This window comes from Electrona antarctica (assembly GCF_951216825.1).
Source record: "Electrona antarctica genome assembly, chromosome: 19".
NCBI classification, from domain to species: Eukaryota; Metazoa; Chordata; class Actinopteri; order Myctophiformes; family Myctophidae; genus Electrona; species Electrona antarctica.
This window is the reverse complement of record NC_136800.1, coordinates 28680975-28695859: the sequence shown is the minus strand read 5'-3', so window position 1 is coordinate 28695859 and position 14885 is coordinate 28680975. Positions and strand designations below refer to the sequence as shown.

General features: G+C 42.3%; 1 protein-coding gene across 1 annotated transcript; it reads right to left on the bottom strand.

Moving 5' to 3' along the window:
- Window positions 1-5929: 5929 nt before the first annotated feature.
- On the bottom strand, window positions 5930-7471 carry LOC306943742 (tripartite motif-containing protein 16-like; the record flags this gene model as incomplete). The annotated part of the gene is made up of 2 exons (XM_079530273.1): window positions 5930-6138; window positions 6400-7471. 2 exons carry the CDS (start codon window positions 7469-7471, stop codon window positions 5930-5932), a joined length of 1281 nt encoding a protein of 426 aa, XP_079386399.1.
- Between the last annotated feature and the right edge of the window lie 7414 nt (window positions 7472-14885).

Genomic DNA, 14885 nt, shown 5'->3' with positions numbered 1-14885 from the left:
CTATCACCCCCCCGCACCCTCCAAACTGGGGTCCCACAGGGATCTGTACTTGGTCCCCTCCTCTTCTCACTGTACACTAAATCCCTTGGCACCATCATCTCTGCTCACAATATATCCTATCACTGCTATGCCGATGACACACAACTGTTTCTATCCTTCCCCCCCTCTGCCACCCAGGTAGAAGAGCGCATCACTGCATGCCTGGCTGACATCTCACAGTGGATGTCTTCCAACCACCTCAAGCTGAACCCAGACAAGACTGAGCTTCTGTTCTTCCCAGCTAAGTCCTGCCCTATGCGGGAGCTAACTATCTCCGTAGACAACGCCCTGGTAAAGTCTGTCCCGACAGCCAGGAACCTTGGTGTTGTCCTGGACAGTCAGCTCTCGTTCAAAACACACATCACAGCTGTCACTAGATCCTGTAGGTTTACACTCTACAACATACGACGAATTAGACCGTTCCTCACCCAGGAGTCAGCCCAGCTCCTAATCCAGACAACAGTCTTGTCAAAACTTGACTATTGCAACTCCCTCCTTACTGGCCTACCGGCATGTGCACTTAAGCCCCTCCAACTGATCCAAAATGCCGCAGCACGCTTGGTCTTCAACCAGCCAAAATTCTCACACGTCTCCCCCCTTCTCCGCTCGCTCCATTGGCTCCCGGTCGCTGCCCGCACAGAATACAAAACTCTGATGCTGGCATTCAAAGCAACCAAAGGCATGGTTCTCACAAGTATGATCGTACCCTACAAACCCTCCCGCTCACTCAGATCAGCCAACGCAGGGAAGCTGGAGGTACCTTCACTAAAAACGCCGGGACAACGCTCCACACGTCCCAAACTCTTCTCCCTTCTGGCTCCAAAACTATGGAATGCACTTCCCATTGCAGTCAGAACTGCAGCCTCACTCCCAATCTTCCGCCGTAGTCTGAAAACCCACCTCTTCACCATGGCCCGTAGCACTTGCCCTAGCCTAGCCCCTTAGATAGCACATTATGTAGACTTAGATAGTATTTTAAACAGACTTATAGCTTGTTATGTAGACAGCTCTAGAATTGCACTTTATGTAGTCATAGCACTTTATAGTACACATGTATAATATATTATATAGTATAGTATGTATAGTTTACATAGATACTCCACTGTTACGTTCTTAGTTTACGCATGATTCATGATAACTACTTTTTATACATGTGATGTATGCCATGCTTTTTGTTATTGCTTAATGTAAGTCGCTCTGGATTAAGAGCGTCTGCTAAATGCCTAAATTGTAAATTGTATCTAGACAGGTACATGGGTATCTTGGTGGAGTATCGAATCTTGTGGACCAGACCCATTAAAGATGCGGTACTCTGTTGTTGACCCTAAGCCATCCCAGTCTGTCAAAGTGGGCAGGGGTGAGGTGGGTTCGGGGGGTGAGGCCAAGTAGGAGCCTGACCAGTTTGTTTTGGGAAGTCTGGAGCCTAGTTTTAAGGGCCTTTGAGGTGCTGTGGTACCAGGAGGTGCATGCATAGTCAAAGAAACCTTGTACGAGGGCTCCTGTTAAGGTCTTCAAGGTGTTTTTGTTGACCAGTGAGGAGATCCTGTAAAGGAATCTTGTTCTTTGGTTGACTTTTTTGATTACGTTGGTGGCCATTTTATCACCGGAAAGATTAGCCTCCAGGATGGAACCTAGGTAGGTCATTTCATCTTTACGTGTGATAACATTGTCACCCACTGTGTGTGTGTGTGTGTGTGTGTGTGTGTGTATGTGTATGTGTATGTGTATGTGTATGTGTATGTGTATGTGTGTGTGTGTGTGTGTGTGTGTGTGCCGTGGTCGCGCAGTGGTTGTATCGGTCAGACGGCCACTGTACACACACACACGTGCTTTGCGAAAGTAGCTGGAATTGTTTACCTGGGCTGTAGATGGCGGTGCAAAATTGTATAGGCCACTGTTTGTTGTGTTGCGGCAGTAGCTAGAGGAAGCATACCAGTGGGGTATCAGTGAGAACGGTGGCCTGTGATGCAGGTGTCGCTAGGGGGCGGAGGAAGATGGCGGCGCAAAATTGTATAGGCCACTGTTTGTTGTGTTGTGGCGGTAGCCTGTGATGCAGGTGTCGCTTGGGGGCGGAAGTGTGAGGTTGTGCGTTTTCCCATGGGGAAATGGGGAAATTTTAATTCACTAATAAAGTAATTATTCATTTTTAATGTGGTAAATGGGAAAAAGGGCTTCGTTAAGACCTCCATATTATTATGGTCAATGCCTACATATGTGAAAAGTGGGAGTGATTGGTGCAGGCAGTGAGGAGCTACGACAGTGTTTCTGACACACATTCAGACAGACATTGAGTTAATTATAGTATGATGATATGATGATATATCTGGAGTCATGTGACCAAAATGGTCAGATTTTGCAGATTCCATTCCATGGCTGCCTTCCAAATTTTGGAATGCCCTGGGTAGGCAATCCGGCCTAGCAGGGATATGTGCATCAAGAAGCGCCCTTTTCTAGTTTATGTAGTTGGTAGGTCGCGTTATATAATCACAGCTTACACTCAATGGTTCACTGTCCTTATTGACACTGACATTGTTTACAGATGTCAGTGCAAGCATCTTTTTCCCGACAGTGATGCTATACTGTTGTGTGAATAGTGACAGTAAATTACACCATCTTGTTTAATATTGATGAAGTAACAAAGGTCCTGCAATCAAGACAACCTGCCAAAAAACAAAAGTTAACATTTAACTAAAACAACTGTAGATTTTGTCGACTAAATGGAATTTTAGTCAAAATTTGCTGTGGTGCACATGTGACCGGTGTCAAAAACGGGTTTCTCTCTTTGTTTTTTCTTATTTTTATTTTGTTATGTTTTTTTTGTGGCTTTCGCCTTTATTTTTATTTTTTTTCATGGAGGGACAGACAGTAGGCTGACAGGAAATGGGGAGAGAGATGGGGGGAAGACATGCAGTAAAGGCCGTCGGGAGTCGAACCCGCGGCACACTGCCAGACTGGATTACCAGCCAAGGTGCCTGGACCACTGAGCCATGGCCCAGGCCTCTTATTTGTTTTTGCATTAATACCCTGTATTATATATCCGTTCAATGACTTATTCTTATTATTCTTATTATATATATAAATACTTAACGCTGTCGATTGTATATATGATCCGCATGTGTGCAAGGACTTCCGTTTCCGCCGGACTAAGTGTGACGTCAGCGTCATTAACTGACAGGTGTCAATAGTGTCTGGCGTAGGAGCGGAAGAGTTGGAGTTCTCTATTATGAACATGACTTTTGCCAGTATCAAGAGGCACGCAGAGGAGAAAGGTGTGTGTGTGTGCTGCTCTGTTGAGTGTGTTACGGGTGACAGGAGGACCGAGAGAGAGAGAGCCGGAATATCGGTGCATTTTGATCAAAGATCCTGGGTGGAGATACATTTTAACTGTTTTTCATATCATTCAAAATGGCGGGTGATCTAAAGGTCAGAGGTCAAAAGTCAGAACACGAAAGTTGTTCGGCATGAGGAGACACATATGTGTATCAACGTTGCATTGTCAACGGTCAAGCGGTTCATGAGATATGCATGTTCAAAGTTTGCATTTTCAATTGAGTGCCAATGGTCATGGGCTTCGCATGGTCACCGTTTGGCATGGCCCTCTACCAGATTACCGCGTTTCGCGAAAACCGACTGCACGGTTCAGCCAGAACAGCTATTTTTGGCGGAAGGAGAAGAAGAAGTGACCAAAGTCACTTTGTGACTTCTTGGTCCCTTAATAATAATAATACACTCCTTCTCTGGAGGACACCTGGGATTTTAGTTTCAATGTTACTGTGTCTGAAAATATATAACCTCCTGTCCAACACTGTAAACACCAAGATGTCGACCAAATCTACTCTATACTTTCCCTGTCCTGCTGATATCTTTATTTTTTCAACACTGGTTCCACTCCACTCTACGGCTTCACTCACACGGTCACAACAGATTGTTGTATAGCTGATGCATGAGACTTAATTGTTTACTGATGCAAGCTCGCAATTCATTTCCAATGGGAGTCACATGGTTTGACACAACATTTTTGTTGTATGAGGGGGAGGGGGGCAGTCGAAACACAGCCGAAAGCCGTACAACAAAAATGTTGTGTCAAACCATGTGACTTCCATTGGAAATGCATTGGGGCGGCCATGACACTTACCCTTTGTTTACATCTAGCATCCAACAATGTTGTATGCTAGATGTGAAGGTGTGAGTGAGGCCTACCTCCGACTACACTTCCTAACCATCTGTCCATTGTACCAAGATATCAGAGACACATACTTCCCACAGATTACAACCACACACGGAGATTTTGAAAACATGACCAATGACAAAAAACTCCCATATCTGCTGGGCGAAGTACAACAATGTGCAAACACAGCAGCAAGATTCGTGAGTTGCTGTGATAGGAGAAGGATATCAAACGGAACACAACCACCCTAAAGACTAATCATTGTGTATATTCCTGCACTATACCTGCATCCAGTGATCTTGGTACATAGAAATTGATCTATTGAAGATTCTGACTTTCAAATGTACATATTCTTTGATTGTATTGTTGTATTGTGCTTTCTGCTTTGGCAATGTAAACGTATGTTTTCATGCCAATAAAGCCGTTTGAATTTAATTGAATTGAGTATTGTGTGTTCTATTTAGACAGACAGGTATGTGATTGGGCAATGCAAGAACTCAGCTCTGGCCTTAATTGGGTTCTGGTGGTGTTGACAAAAAACAAGATCACACTCCATTCACCATCTGGTTTAATTTACTCAGAAGTCACAAGGTTCTTCCTGGTGGTGTGTGTGGATAGGAGGAGTAAATAAAAGTAAAAATAAAATATGAAACAATGAAATATAAAGACATAGCTATAACTCTGTTGAGTCAGAAGGATTTTGTCCAAATACACATATGAACTTAAATGATCGACACATTTTGAATCCCTCTCTTTCTCTTGTTTATTTTACAGGTCTATTTTACATGAGTGTCCCAGTCCACTTTACAGTGACAGCTGTAAAGATAGTAAGACAGAAGGTTCAGGTAAAGTCATAAAATAATAATATAAACACACTGTACAGTCATACACAAACATGATACATCAGATACATCTCTGTTTATTTTACTGTATTAGAAGTATAAGTATATAAGTGTGTCCTTTGAGAAACTGAACATCTGGTAGGGCTGGGAACAAACATGCCAAGCTGTTTGTTGTTGACCGTGTGTGTGTGTGTGTGTGTGTGTGTGTGTGTGTGTGTGTGTGTGTGTGTGTGTGTGTGTGTGTGTGTGTGTGCACGCGCGCGCGTGCGTGCGTGCGTGCGTGCGTGTGTTCATTCAGATATAAGGTGTGGCTTGGGAGTTGCACAAATGTTTTGCCACAATCAAATTATTGTTCACGGACACCAAAAGGGCCATATAGGCCCCGAGGATAATACAAAAACATCAGATAAAGTGTATTGTAAGGATCTTCTCCAAAATGCAATATGAAATTCAATATGTTTCACACTCAGGAACAAAAGGCTAATCTCTCTTTTTATTATACAGAATTTTACACTACAGTCACTTCACACTTTCAACTAGTATTTATTATGTTGGTCCCCAATTACATTGAATTAAATGTAATAATTGAATTAACATGATTGTGAATTAATTTGCAATTTTTAATCACAAACTAATCAACAACATAATGTTATATCTAAGTGTGCAGGCTCTAACCTCCTTCCATATTGCTCTATTGGCCTAGCACCCACCGTCTATGTGCGTGTGAATAGGTATGCTCTGATATGGAATATCGCACAAAACACAGGAACATGGTATGAAAAAGCCCAAACATTCCTCCATGAGATCATAGGCCTATTTTATGAATGTATATTTTCTATATACAAAATAAACATGATTTGAGAGACAAACAAAGTCAGATCTACTCGAGGTCACACAACTCTGCAGTGCTTTCAGCAGCAGTCCAAAGTCCAGCATAGAGCTGGTCACTCTGGAATCTCTGGATGCATGAGGTGTTGACTGTGGCCATGAGAGTCATGGTGCCAGTGACGCTGTAGAAGGAAAGAGTACCTGCACTGTCATCTAGATACACTCCTACTCTGGAGGACACATGACATATGCCTTCCTGTACTACTCCACCGTCATATCTTAATTTAAAACCTCCTGCCTGACACTGTAAAGAAAACGATTCATCATTCATTCCAAATCCACTTTCATTATGGGTCCCTGTTCTGTCGAAATCATCATGTGCGACTGCTATACCAACCTTGTTTCCACTCCACTTTACCTCCCAGTAACAGCGTCCAGTCAGACGCTCTACACTCAGGACCTGATAGCAGTCAGTGAATCTATCTGGGCGTTGTTTGTTCATCCTTGTTACTTTTCTGTTACCATCAGTTAGAGACAGGCGTTCATGTGCTGTGTTTGGATCCAGTGTGATTGGACATGAATATTGTAAGAACTCAGCTCTGGTCATGGGTTCTGATTCTGATGATGATGATGATTCTGGTTCCGATTCTGGTTCTGGTTCTGATTCTGGTTTTGATGGTGGTACGATGGTGATTACAAACATCGAGGGATAAAAATTTAAAAGAATGTCCTCTAGTTCATCCCTCATCTCAGTCACATCTTCAAAGTGGCAGGAACTGCTGCTGACTGGGTGTGTAGATTCACTGATCTTTGAGAGGGAGGTGTAACTGTTTAGGAAATGGATGGGATCCTCTGTGTGAGAGATCTGCTCCAGCTCAGCATGTCTCCTCCTCAGTTCAGTAACCTCCTGCTCCACAACATTCCTCTTTTCTTCAACACGACTCACTTCATGTTTCTGCTGGTCTCTGATCTGCTCCCTCACCTCAGATCGTTTTCTTTCAATGGAAGAGATGAGCTCAGTAAAGATGGTGTCACTGTCCTCCGCTGCTCTATCAGCACAGTGATTGATGGACTCCACTTGTTGGTAAAGCACCTTCACGTCTTTCTCTCTCTCTTGGATTCTCTGCTGGATGTTTTGCTGACTCGTATCAAGCTCTTTCTGTCTCTCTGTCCTTTCTACTGCAGCTGAAATCGTATCGTGACCTTTGTGTTCTTCCATACAGCACAGATAACAGATACACTGCTGATCAGTACGGCAAAAAACCTTCTTCACCTCGTCGTGAAGAGAGCAAGTGTTCTCTTGAAGCTTGCTGGAGGCTGTGACCAGCTTGTGTTTCTTGAAGGCAGGCAATTGATAGTGAGGTTGGAGGTGAGTGTCACAGTAAGAGACCAGACACTGGTCTCTTGGGTTAAAGGTTTCCCTGCACTGTGGACAGCTGTAGAGTCCCTTCTGGTCATCCTGATCCCAGAAGCCTTTAATACAGCCCATACAGTAGCTGTGTCCACAGGGAACACTCACTGGATCCTTCAGTACATCCAGACAGATAGAACAGCAGAACTGTTCCTGGTCCTGTTGAACTCTTTGCTGTGCCATTTTACAAGTGACTATCTATCTGACAGACTGAGAAACAGACTGAATGCTCGCGGATGAGCACACACACACACACACACACACACACACACACACACACACACACACACACACACACACACACACACACACACACACACACACACACACACACACACACACACACACACACACACACACACACACACACACACACACACACACACCTCCCATCATGTCATGTGATTTCTGAGTAAATTAAACTACACTGCTGCAGTGTTATATAGTGTTTAATTTAGTAGTTTCATTTACAAATGTACTGTAGTTTCATTTACTCAGAAACCACATGGCATGGGAGGTTCTTCCTGGCTCTGTGTGTGTGTGTGTGTGTGTGTGTGTGTGTGTGTGTGTGTGTGTGTGTGTGTGTGTGTGTGTGTGTGTGTGTGTGTGTGTGTGCGTGTGTGTGTGTGTGTGTGTGTGTGTGTGTGTGTGTGTGTGTGTGTGTGTGTGTGCGTTTAGGATGAGAAATATGAGACAGTCAGTACCTTTCCACTTGCTGAATTCATGAAATAAATTTCAATTAAAACCCTGATTAATATACACTTCTAATATATACTTCTCCTAGCTGTCTCTCTCGTTCTCTCTCTCTCTGACCCCTCACTCCGTGTAGGTGATTCAAATGTATTGTTTTTTTGCTACTATTTTAACTGTGACTGTTTCAGAGGAATAGGCCTATTTACATTTCAGTTTAATCATAAGTCTACTATTCTGCCTTAGATCACCATAAATGATTGATTGATTGATTGATTGATTGATTGATTGATTGAAAGATTTATTAACAGATTGGAGAATTACAGTACATTACACATATGAACTTAAATGATCGACACATTTTGAATCCCTCTCTTTCTCTTGTTTATTTTACAGGTCTATTTTACAAGAGTGTCCCAGTCCACTTTACAGTGACAGCTGTAAAGATAGTAAGACAGAAGGTTCAGGTAAAGTCATAAAATAATAATATAAACACTATATACAGTCATACACAAACATGATACATCATCATGTTTATTTTACTCTATTAGAAGAAGTGTGTCCTTTGAGAAACTGATACACTGAACAGGAATATCTGGTAGGGCTGGGAACAAACATGCCAAGCTGTTTGGTGTGTGTGTGTGTGTGTGTGTGTGTGTGTGTGTGTGTGTGTGTGTGTGTGTGTGTGTGTGTGTGTGTGTGTGTGTGTGTGTGTGTGTGTGTGTGTGTGTGCGCTCATTCAGATATAAGGTGTGGCTTGGGAGTTGCACAAATGTTTTGCCACAATCAAATTATTGTTCACGGCCACCAAAAGTGTCACGGTCCGTGACGTGTTATGTTTTCTTGTGTATCCTGTTCTTGGTTTTTGTTATTGTTTTACCCTATTGTTGTGTTCCTGTGATTTTGTAGTATTGTGTTTTCCCTGTCTTAGTTCCAGTTTGAGTTTAACCTTTAACTTGTGTACCTTTTATTTTCTAGTAATGTTTTGTGCCTTCCTGTCTGCCCCTGTAGTTCTGTACCTGCCTTGTCTAACCTGTATTGTGATTAGTCTTTGTTTTCCACCTGTGTCCTCTTAGTCCCCCAGCCAATCCCTATCTTGATTTTGAGTTTTGTTTCACCTGTGCCTAGTTAGTCTGTGTCTATTTATGCTCCCCTGTTTGTTCAGTTCCCTTGCTAGTTCTCACTGTCATGTCATGTTGTTGTACCTGAGAGCTCTTGCCTTGTTCCCTGTTCCTGGACTATGCTTTGAAGCTTCTGGTAATTTGCTTGTACCTCTTTGTTTTTGCATTTTTGGACTGCTTAGTTTCTGCCATTAGTTACTAGTTGTATAAGTTTGCCCTTTTTCTGCATTATTTAATAAATGCTTTGATTACACTCTGCCTTGCTGGTCGTTACTCTGCACTTGGGTTCAGTACATTTTTGCCATTGTGACACAAAAGGGCCATAGGCCCCGAGGATAATACAAAAACATCAGATAAACTTTTACTGATTGCTAAGAAAATGATAACAGTAAATTGGAGGGAGGTAAAACCACCTACTATAACCCAATGGAAACAGAGACTGAAGCAGGTTTATATAATGGAGGAAATGACTGCAAGGTTACAATTAAAAATGGAATGTTTCATACTTAAATGGACTTCTGTAATATTGTACTTGGGTGTTTCGGTGTATGTGTAGAGGTCTAAGAGTGCTGAGTAGGGGTTGTTGAGTCTATAAAAATGCTTTGAATGTTGGATATCTGCTGTATATCATATCATATTATATTATGAGTCATTTCTCCTGCTGTTCCCTGCCTTGTCCTGTACTGTCTGAAGAATGCTGTGTTTTTGAAGTTTGTCAAGCTGTTTTTCTGTTTTTCTTTGATTTATTTTATTGTCTCTGTTTTTGTTATGTATTTTTGTTTTCTTGCATTTACATTTATGTTTGATTTCTGTTTCATTGTTCGTGTTTCACTTTTTGAAATAAAAACAAAGTTAAAAAAAACAAAAACATCAGATAAAGTGTATTGTAAGGATCTTCTGCAATATGAAATTCAGTATGTTTCACACTCAGGAACACTTTCAACTAGTATTTATTATGTTGGTCCCTTTTTATAATTACATTGAATTAAATGTAATAATTTAATTAACATGATTGTGAATTAATTTGCAATTTTTAATCACAAACTAATCAACAGCATAATGTTATATCTAAGTGTGCAGGCTCTAACCTCCTTCCATATTGCTCTATTTGCCCAGCACCCACTGTCTATGTGCGTGTGAATAGGTATGCTCTGATATGGAATATCGCACAAAACAATGGACATGGTATGAAAAAGCCCAAAACATTCCTCCATGAGATCATATGCGGTACAGGTTGACATAATGCGCGACATGGTGTATATACATTGCTTTAGTCATGCTGGTAAGACCCACAACCTTCATTAACTCCTTCTGTACTGCCTCAGGTAGGCCTTTTTCAACCTTGCCTCTGAAAACCACCTGCTCAAATTTATTTAGGTCTGGATCGTTCCCTGTGACTGATCTCCATCTTTGATACACCCGGTCTACATAAATTCTTGGGTGTTCAGCTCGACTCATATCATCAATAAAAATACTGCTGGGGTCTACATTAGTCGGGTAGAGGACCCTCAAAACACAGCAGAGGCGGCCCCTGTATGCATCAAAGAGGTCACCATTATTATATTATTATTATTATTAACAGTTGTATCGATGTATCTCTGAAGTCCTGACCAATTCAAAACATTGTCCATCGCATAAACGCCAACTTGCCAGACAACCAATGTCTTAAAATCCCCCATCGTCAATTGAATGCCCTCCAAGAGTACATTGAACGTAGTAATCCATGAATGGGCTCCGTCACAGTGGCGACAGGTTGTTTACAATGTCTTTTATGTCTACGTATGAAAATGGACGATAGACCAGGTTGTGACCCTCTAAATCACTGCCATTTGTGTAGCAGTGATTGTGTCGTCCCTCATGTTGCAAACATGTTCCCGCTCATCCATATCATAGTGCCGGGTGACAGCAAGATGTCCTGGCTGTCGCTCAAATGACCACTGGTCACTGTCGTCGTCAGAGCTCACCTCAGAATTCACTGAGTCCCCGCTGCAGTCGTCTGATCCCGAATTGATAGCACAATTTCGTTGGCCAGCGGTGTCATCAGGCCGGCTGTCCTTGCAGGCCTGGTCGGCGGTTCGTTGCCCCTGCTCCGCCTCAACTAGTACTGACTCAAGGGGTGGTGGTGCCCTGGCCATTGTCCTGGCCCTAATATCATCCTGGTTCTTACGAGCTTTTCTCAAGTTTTGACCTACGACACTAAACAAATCTAAGACTGCTATTTCAAATTTACACTTCACTGTTCGGGCTTCTGTTTTCTGTCCTGCTCTATACGCACGTACAAGGATCCCTATAGTTCTAATAACGTCTTCATTGAAAGTGCCAGTTTCTGGCCATGGCTGTTTGCAGGCCAGCGTCTATTCCATTTCTTTGAAATCATGGAAATACCCCCAATGGAGGGGTTATCCCGCTCCAGAATTCCCACTGGGGTTAGAATTGCCTTAGAACTCATCATAAACACTAAATGAGTACAAGATTAACACAAAAACAACTGCAGTGACACTATCTGTCCAAATGTTATACACCTGATGTTGAGATCTGAAATCTATTTCCCAGAAGTTGTTCGTACAACAAGGAATGGGACAATTCACTGATATCAAATCAACAAGCTCATTATAGGGCACAAATGGTGGTTTTCTTAGACTGCTGAGGGGCAATATAGTTTTAACCCTTTAGTTTCACCCACTAGAGGTGGGGCCAACTCCGTCCCTCTCAGCACCCACACAATTAGCTACCAGCTGATCTTTGACCACGGGGTCATGAGCCCCCTGGTCCCTGTGCACTATGCGTTTTAGGGAGCGCACGTTTTAGCCGTCGCGTCCACGCCCTCCCACGAAACTCACAGCACACTAAGGCCAGTACTTGTTTTCATCCACACTACCCTCAATACCCTCTTCTAAAACTACTACTTGTGATTATTTAAGACATCAGACTCAAAAGTCAATCATTACTTATGTGTTCATTTCTTTATTTATTGATTATTCCAAATACGGACCTCATATGAGTCCTGTATAGCTTTCCCTCTCTGTTAGCAGCACATTCATCAGTGCATTGAATTACTGTCACTCTGTATATTAGTTCCTCATCTCTGTCTTTATCCTCAAACACATAACATGTATAATTGGCTTACTATATGTAACTTAAGCTGTTCTCATATTTGACTCTATTTTCATTTATCAACTTATTTCTCACTTAAAATAATGGTCTCTATCAGCAATTGGACATATTCTCTCCCAATGTAAAAGTCCCCCCTTGTAACTTTGTGAAGTACATTACTACATTCATACATTCATCGCCCTTCAAAGCACATTCATTCCTCACTCTTCACACTCATCACCACATCACTTATGTATGTACCTATTTTCCTTTCCCACCGTCAAACTAACCGTCCTGTCCCAGTCATGTCCTTGCAATGTTTCCAGAGCTCCGATAATCTGTCAGTCCTGCATGCCGATCGAGGAATATGCTCTGTCATTTACATTAGTCTACTTCATAAAGTTCGAGCACATGCTGAATTGATCTGTGCCGTTATTTTAGTTACAATTTTAGCTTCCTCCTGACAAAATGAATGTACCATAGCCAGTCCCACCACTCAAAATAAGAAAAGGTTCAAAGTCAGAGTTGTATCATGACCTTGCTTTGCCTAGCATATATTTCCCAATGATCTGCCTGCATGCCTGCACAAACACACTCAAAGAATTGATTTACAAATACTACTATGTGGTCTATTAAACTTCAAATGGGTTGAGCCATAACGGATCTTTGCAACATCATGGCAGTCCCCAGATCACCGGAGGTCATCTGCAATGGGTCTGCATGCTTTCCCCCTCAATCCAGACAAGGCCTCTGTGTCTTTTGTCTGAGTCCCTGGCCTTTGTTCTGTAGTCTGGGGATGGGGAGTTTGGCTCTGTGTCGTCACTGGACACTCCACATGCGTTTGACATAAAAACACAAACACGATGTTATTAGTATCAATTCTCCAATTCTTTAAACATAACACTCAAATACATGGGCCTTCACTCACTCTCACACAATAGGAACTAGGGTCCAATGATGCTCTTTTGTTTTCATTTTTTACTTTAGTTCCAAAATTCAATTGCTCAAATAGACCATTTCTTCCCAACAAGAATGCAAAGGAGATTCCTAATTACTCCCTGTTTCATTATGATATTCCGTTATGTATACAGATTTAACAGTTTCAATTTCACTGTCCAAGTGTCCATCATCAATGTATTCTTTGGATTATTCATTGTTTATTACCTATTATTATTATCATCATTATTAACCTATTATTATTATTATTATTATTATTACCATTATCATCACCATTCTTATTATTACCATTATTACTATTTTCCTAAATGTTCCAACCCAACTCAATATACCTTCCCCCCTTTAAAACATGGAACATGTTTTAACCATAGCCTACCTCTACATAACATTACATTACAGTCATTTAGCAGACGCTTTTATCCAAAGCGACTTACAATAAGTGTATTCAACATAGGTAGGGAACAAAAACTACTAATCACCAGAAGTCTTTAGTGCATTTTCTGCAAAAACAAGCAACCAAGAGTATACCTAGCGCTAAGGTAAAAGTGCAATATATCAGCTACCTATTTCCTTAAACAGATGAGACAAAATAGCTAAATCAAATGAGCATGAGCTAAAACAATTAAGTGTATCGACTAAACAAGATCCAATAAACAATACAACAATAGAAAACAAGCGTTCGTACAACTAGTTAACAACAAGTAGGTCAGGCAGAGAGGAAGGGTAGTGTTTCCTGAAGAGGTGGGTTTTCAACCCTACCTCTAATCCTTAACCCTTAGTCAAACACCCAGGCAATGGTACAAAGGCCACAGTGACAGCATCATAGTCAAACACCCAGGCAATGGTACAAAGGCCACTGTGACAGCATCATAGTCAAACACCCAGGCAAGTACAAAGGCCACTGTGACAGCATCATAGTCAAACACCCAGGCAAGTACAAAGGCCACTGACAGCATCATAGTCAAACACCCAGGCAATGGTACAAAGGCCACTGACAGCATCATAGTCAAACACCCAGGCAATGGTACAAAGGCCACTGACAGCATCATAGTCAAACACCCAGGCAATGGTACAAAGGCCACTGACAGCATCATAGTCAAACACCCAGGCAATGGTACAAAGGCCACTGACAGCATCATAGTCAAACACCCAGGCAATGGTACAAAGGCCACTGTGACAGCATCATAGTCAAACACCCAGGCAATGGTACAAAGGCCACTGTGACAGCATCATCAACCCTGGATTGGAACACTCAACAAAACGTGAAAAGCCATGCCATGCCATAGCCGGGAAGGCCAAGACCGGCCCCCCATCCCCACCCCACCCCTCTCATTGCTGAGGAGAACGGGCAGGGAGGAGCACACATGCAGCAACAAGTAATCGAGTATATCTACTCCCCACTGCCGCGCGCGTGTGGACCATACACTCCTCTCCTATACCCCCCCCCGGTGCTAACAAAGGGCAGGCCGCGTAAAGCCCTGCCATCCCATCGGCCGGAAGGACAGACACCGAGAAGCGCACAGAGAGAGAGAGACAAACAACTTTCACTCCCCATATAATAACCACATTTAATACAATAGTCCCTATTTAATATAACAACCATCAACAATATGATCAACAGTCTCATTACAGGGCTTAAAGCCTAAAAAATCCCAAGACTGAAATTAATTTTTTGCAAATCTGCACTGATCTCATTAAATGACCCCTATAAAAACCTCAGGACTGAAATCCGTCCC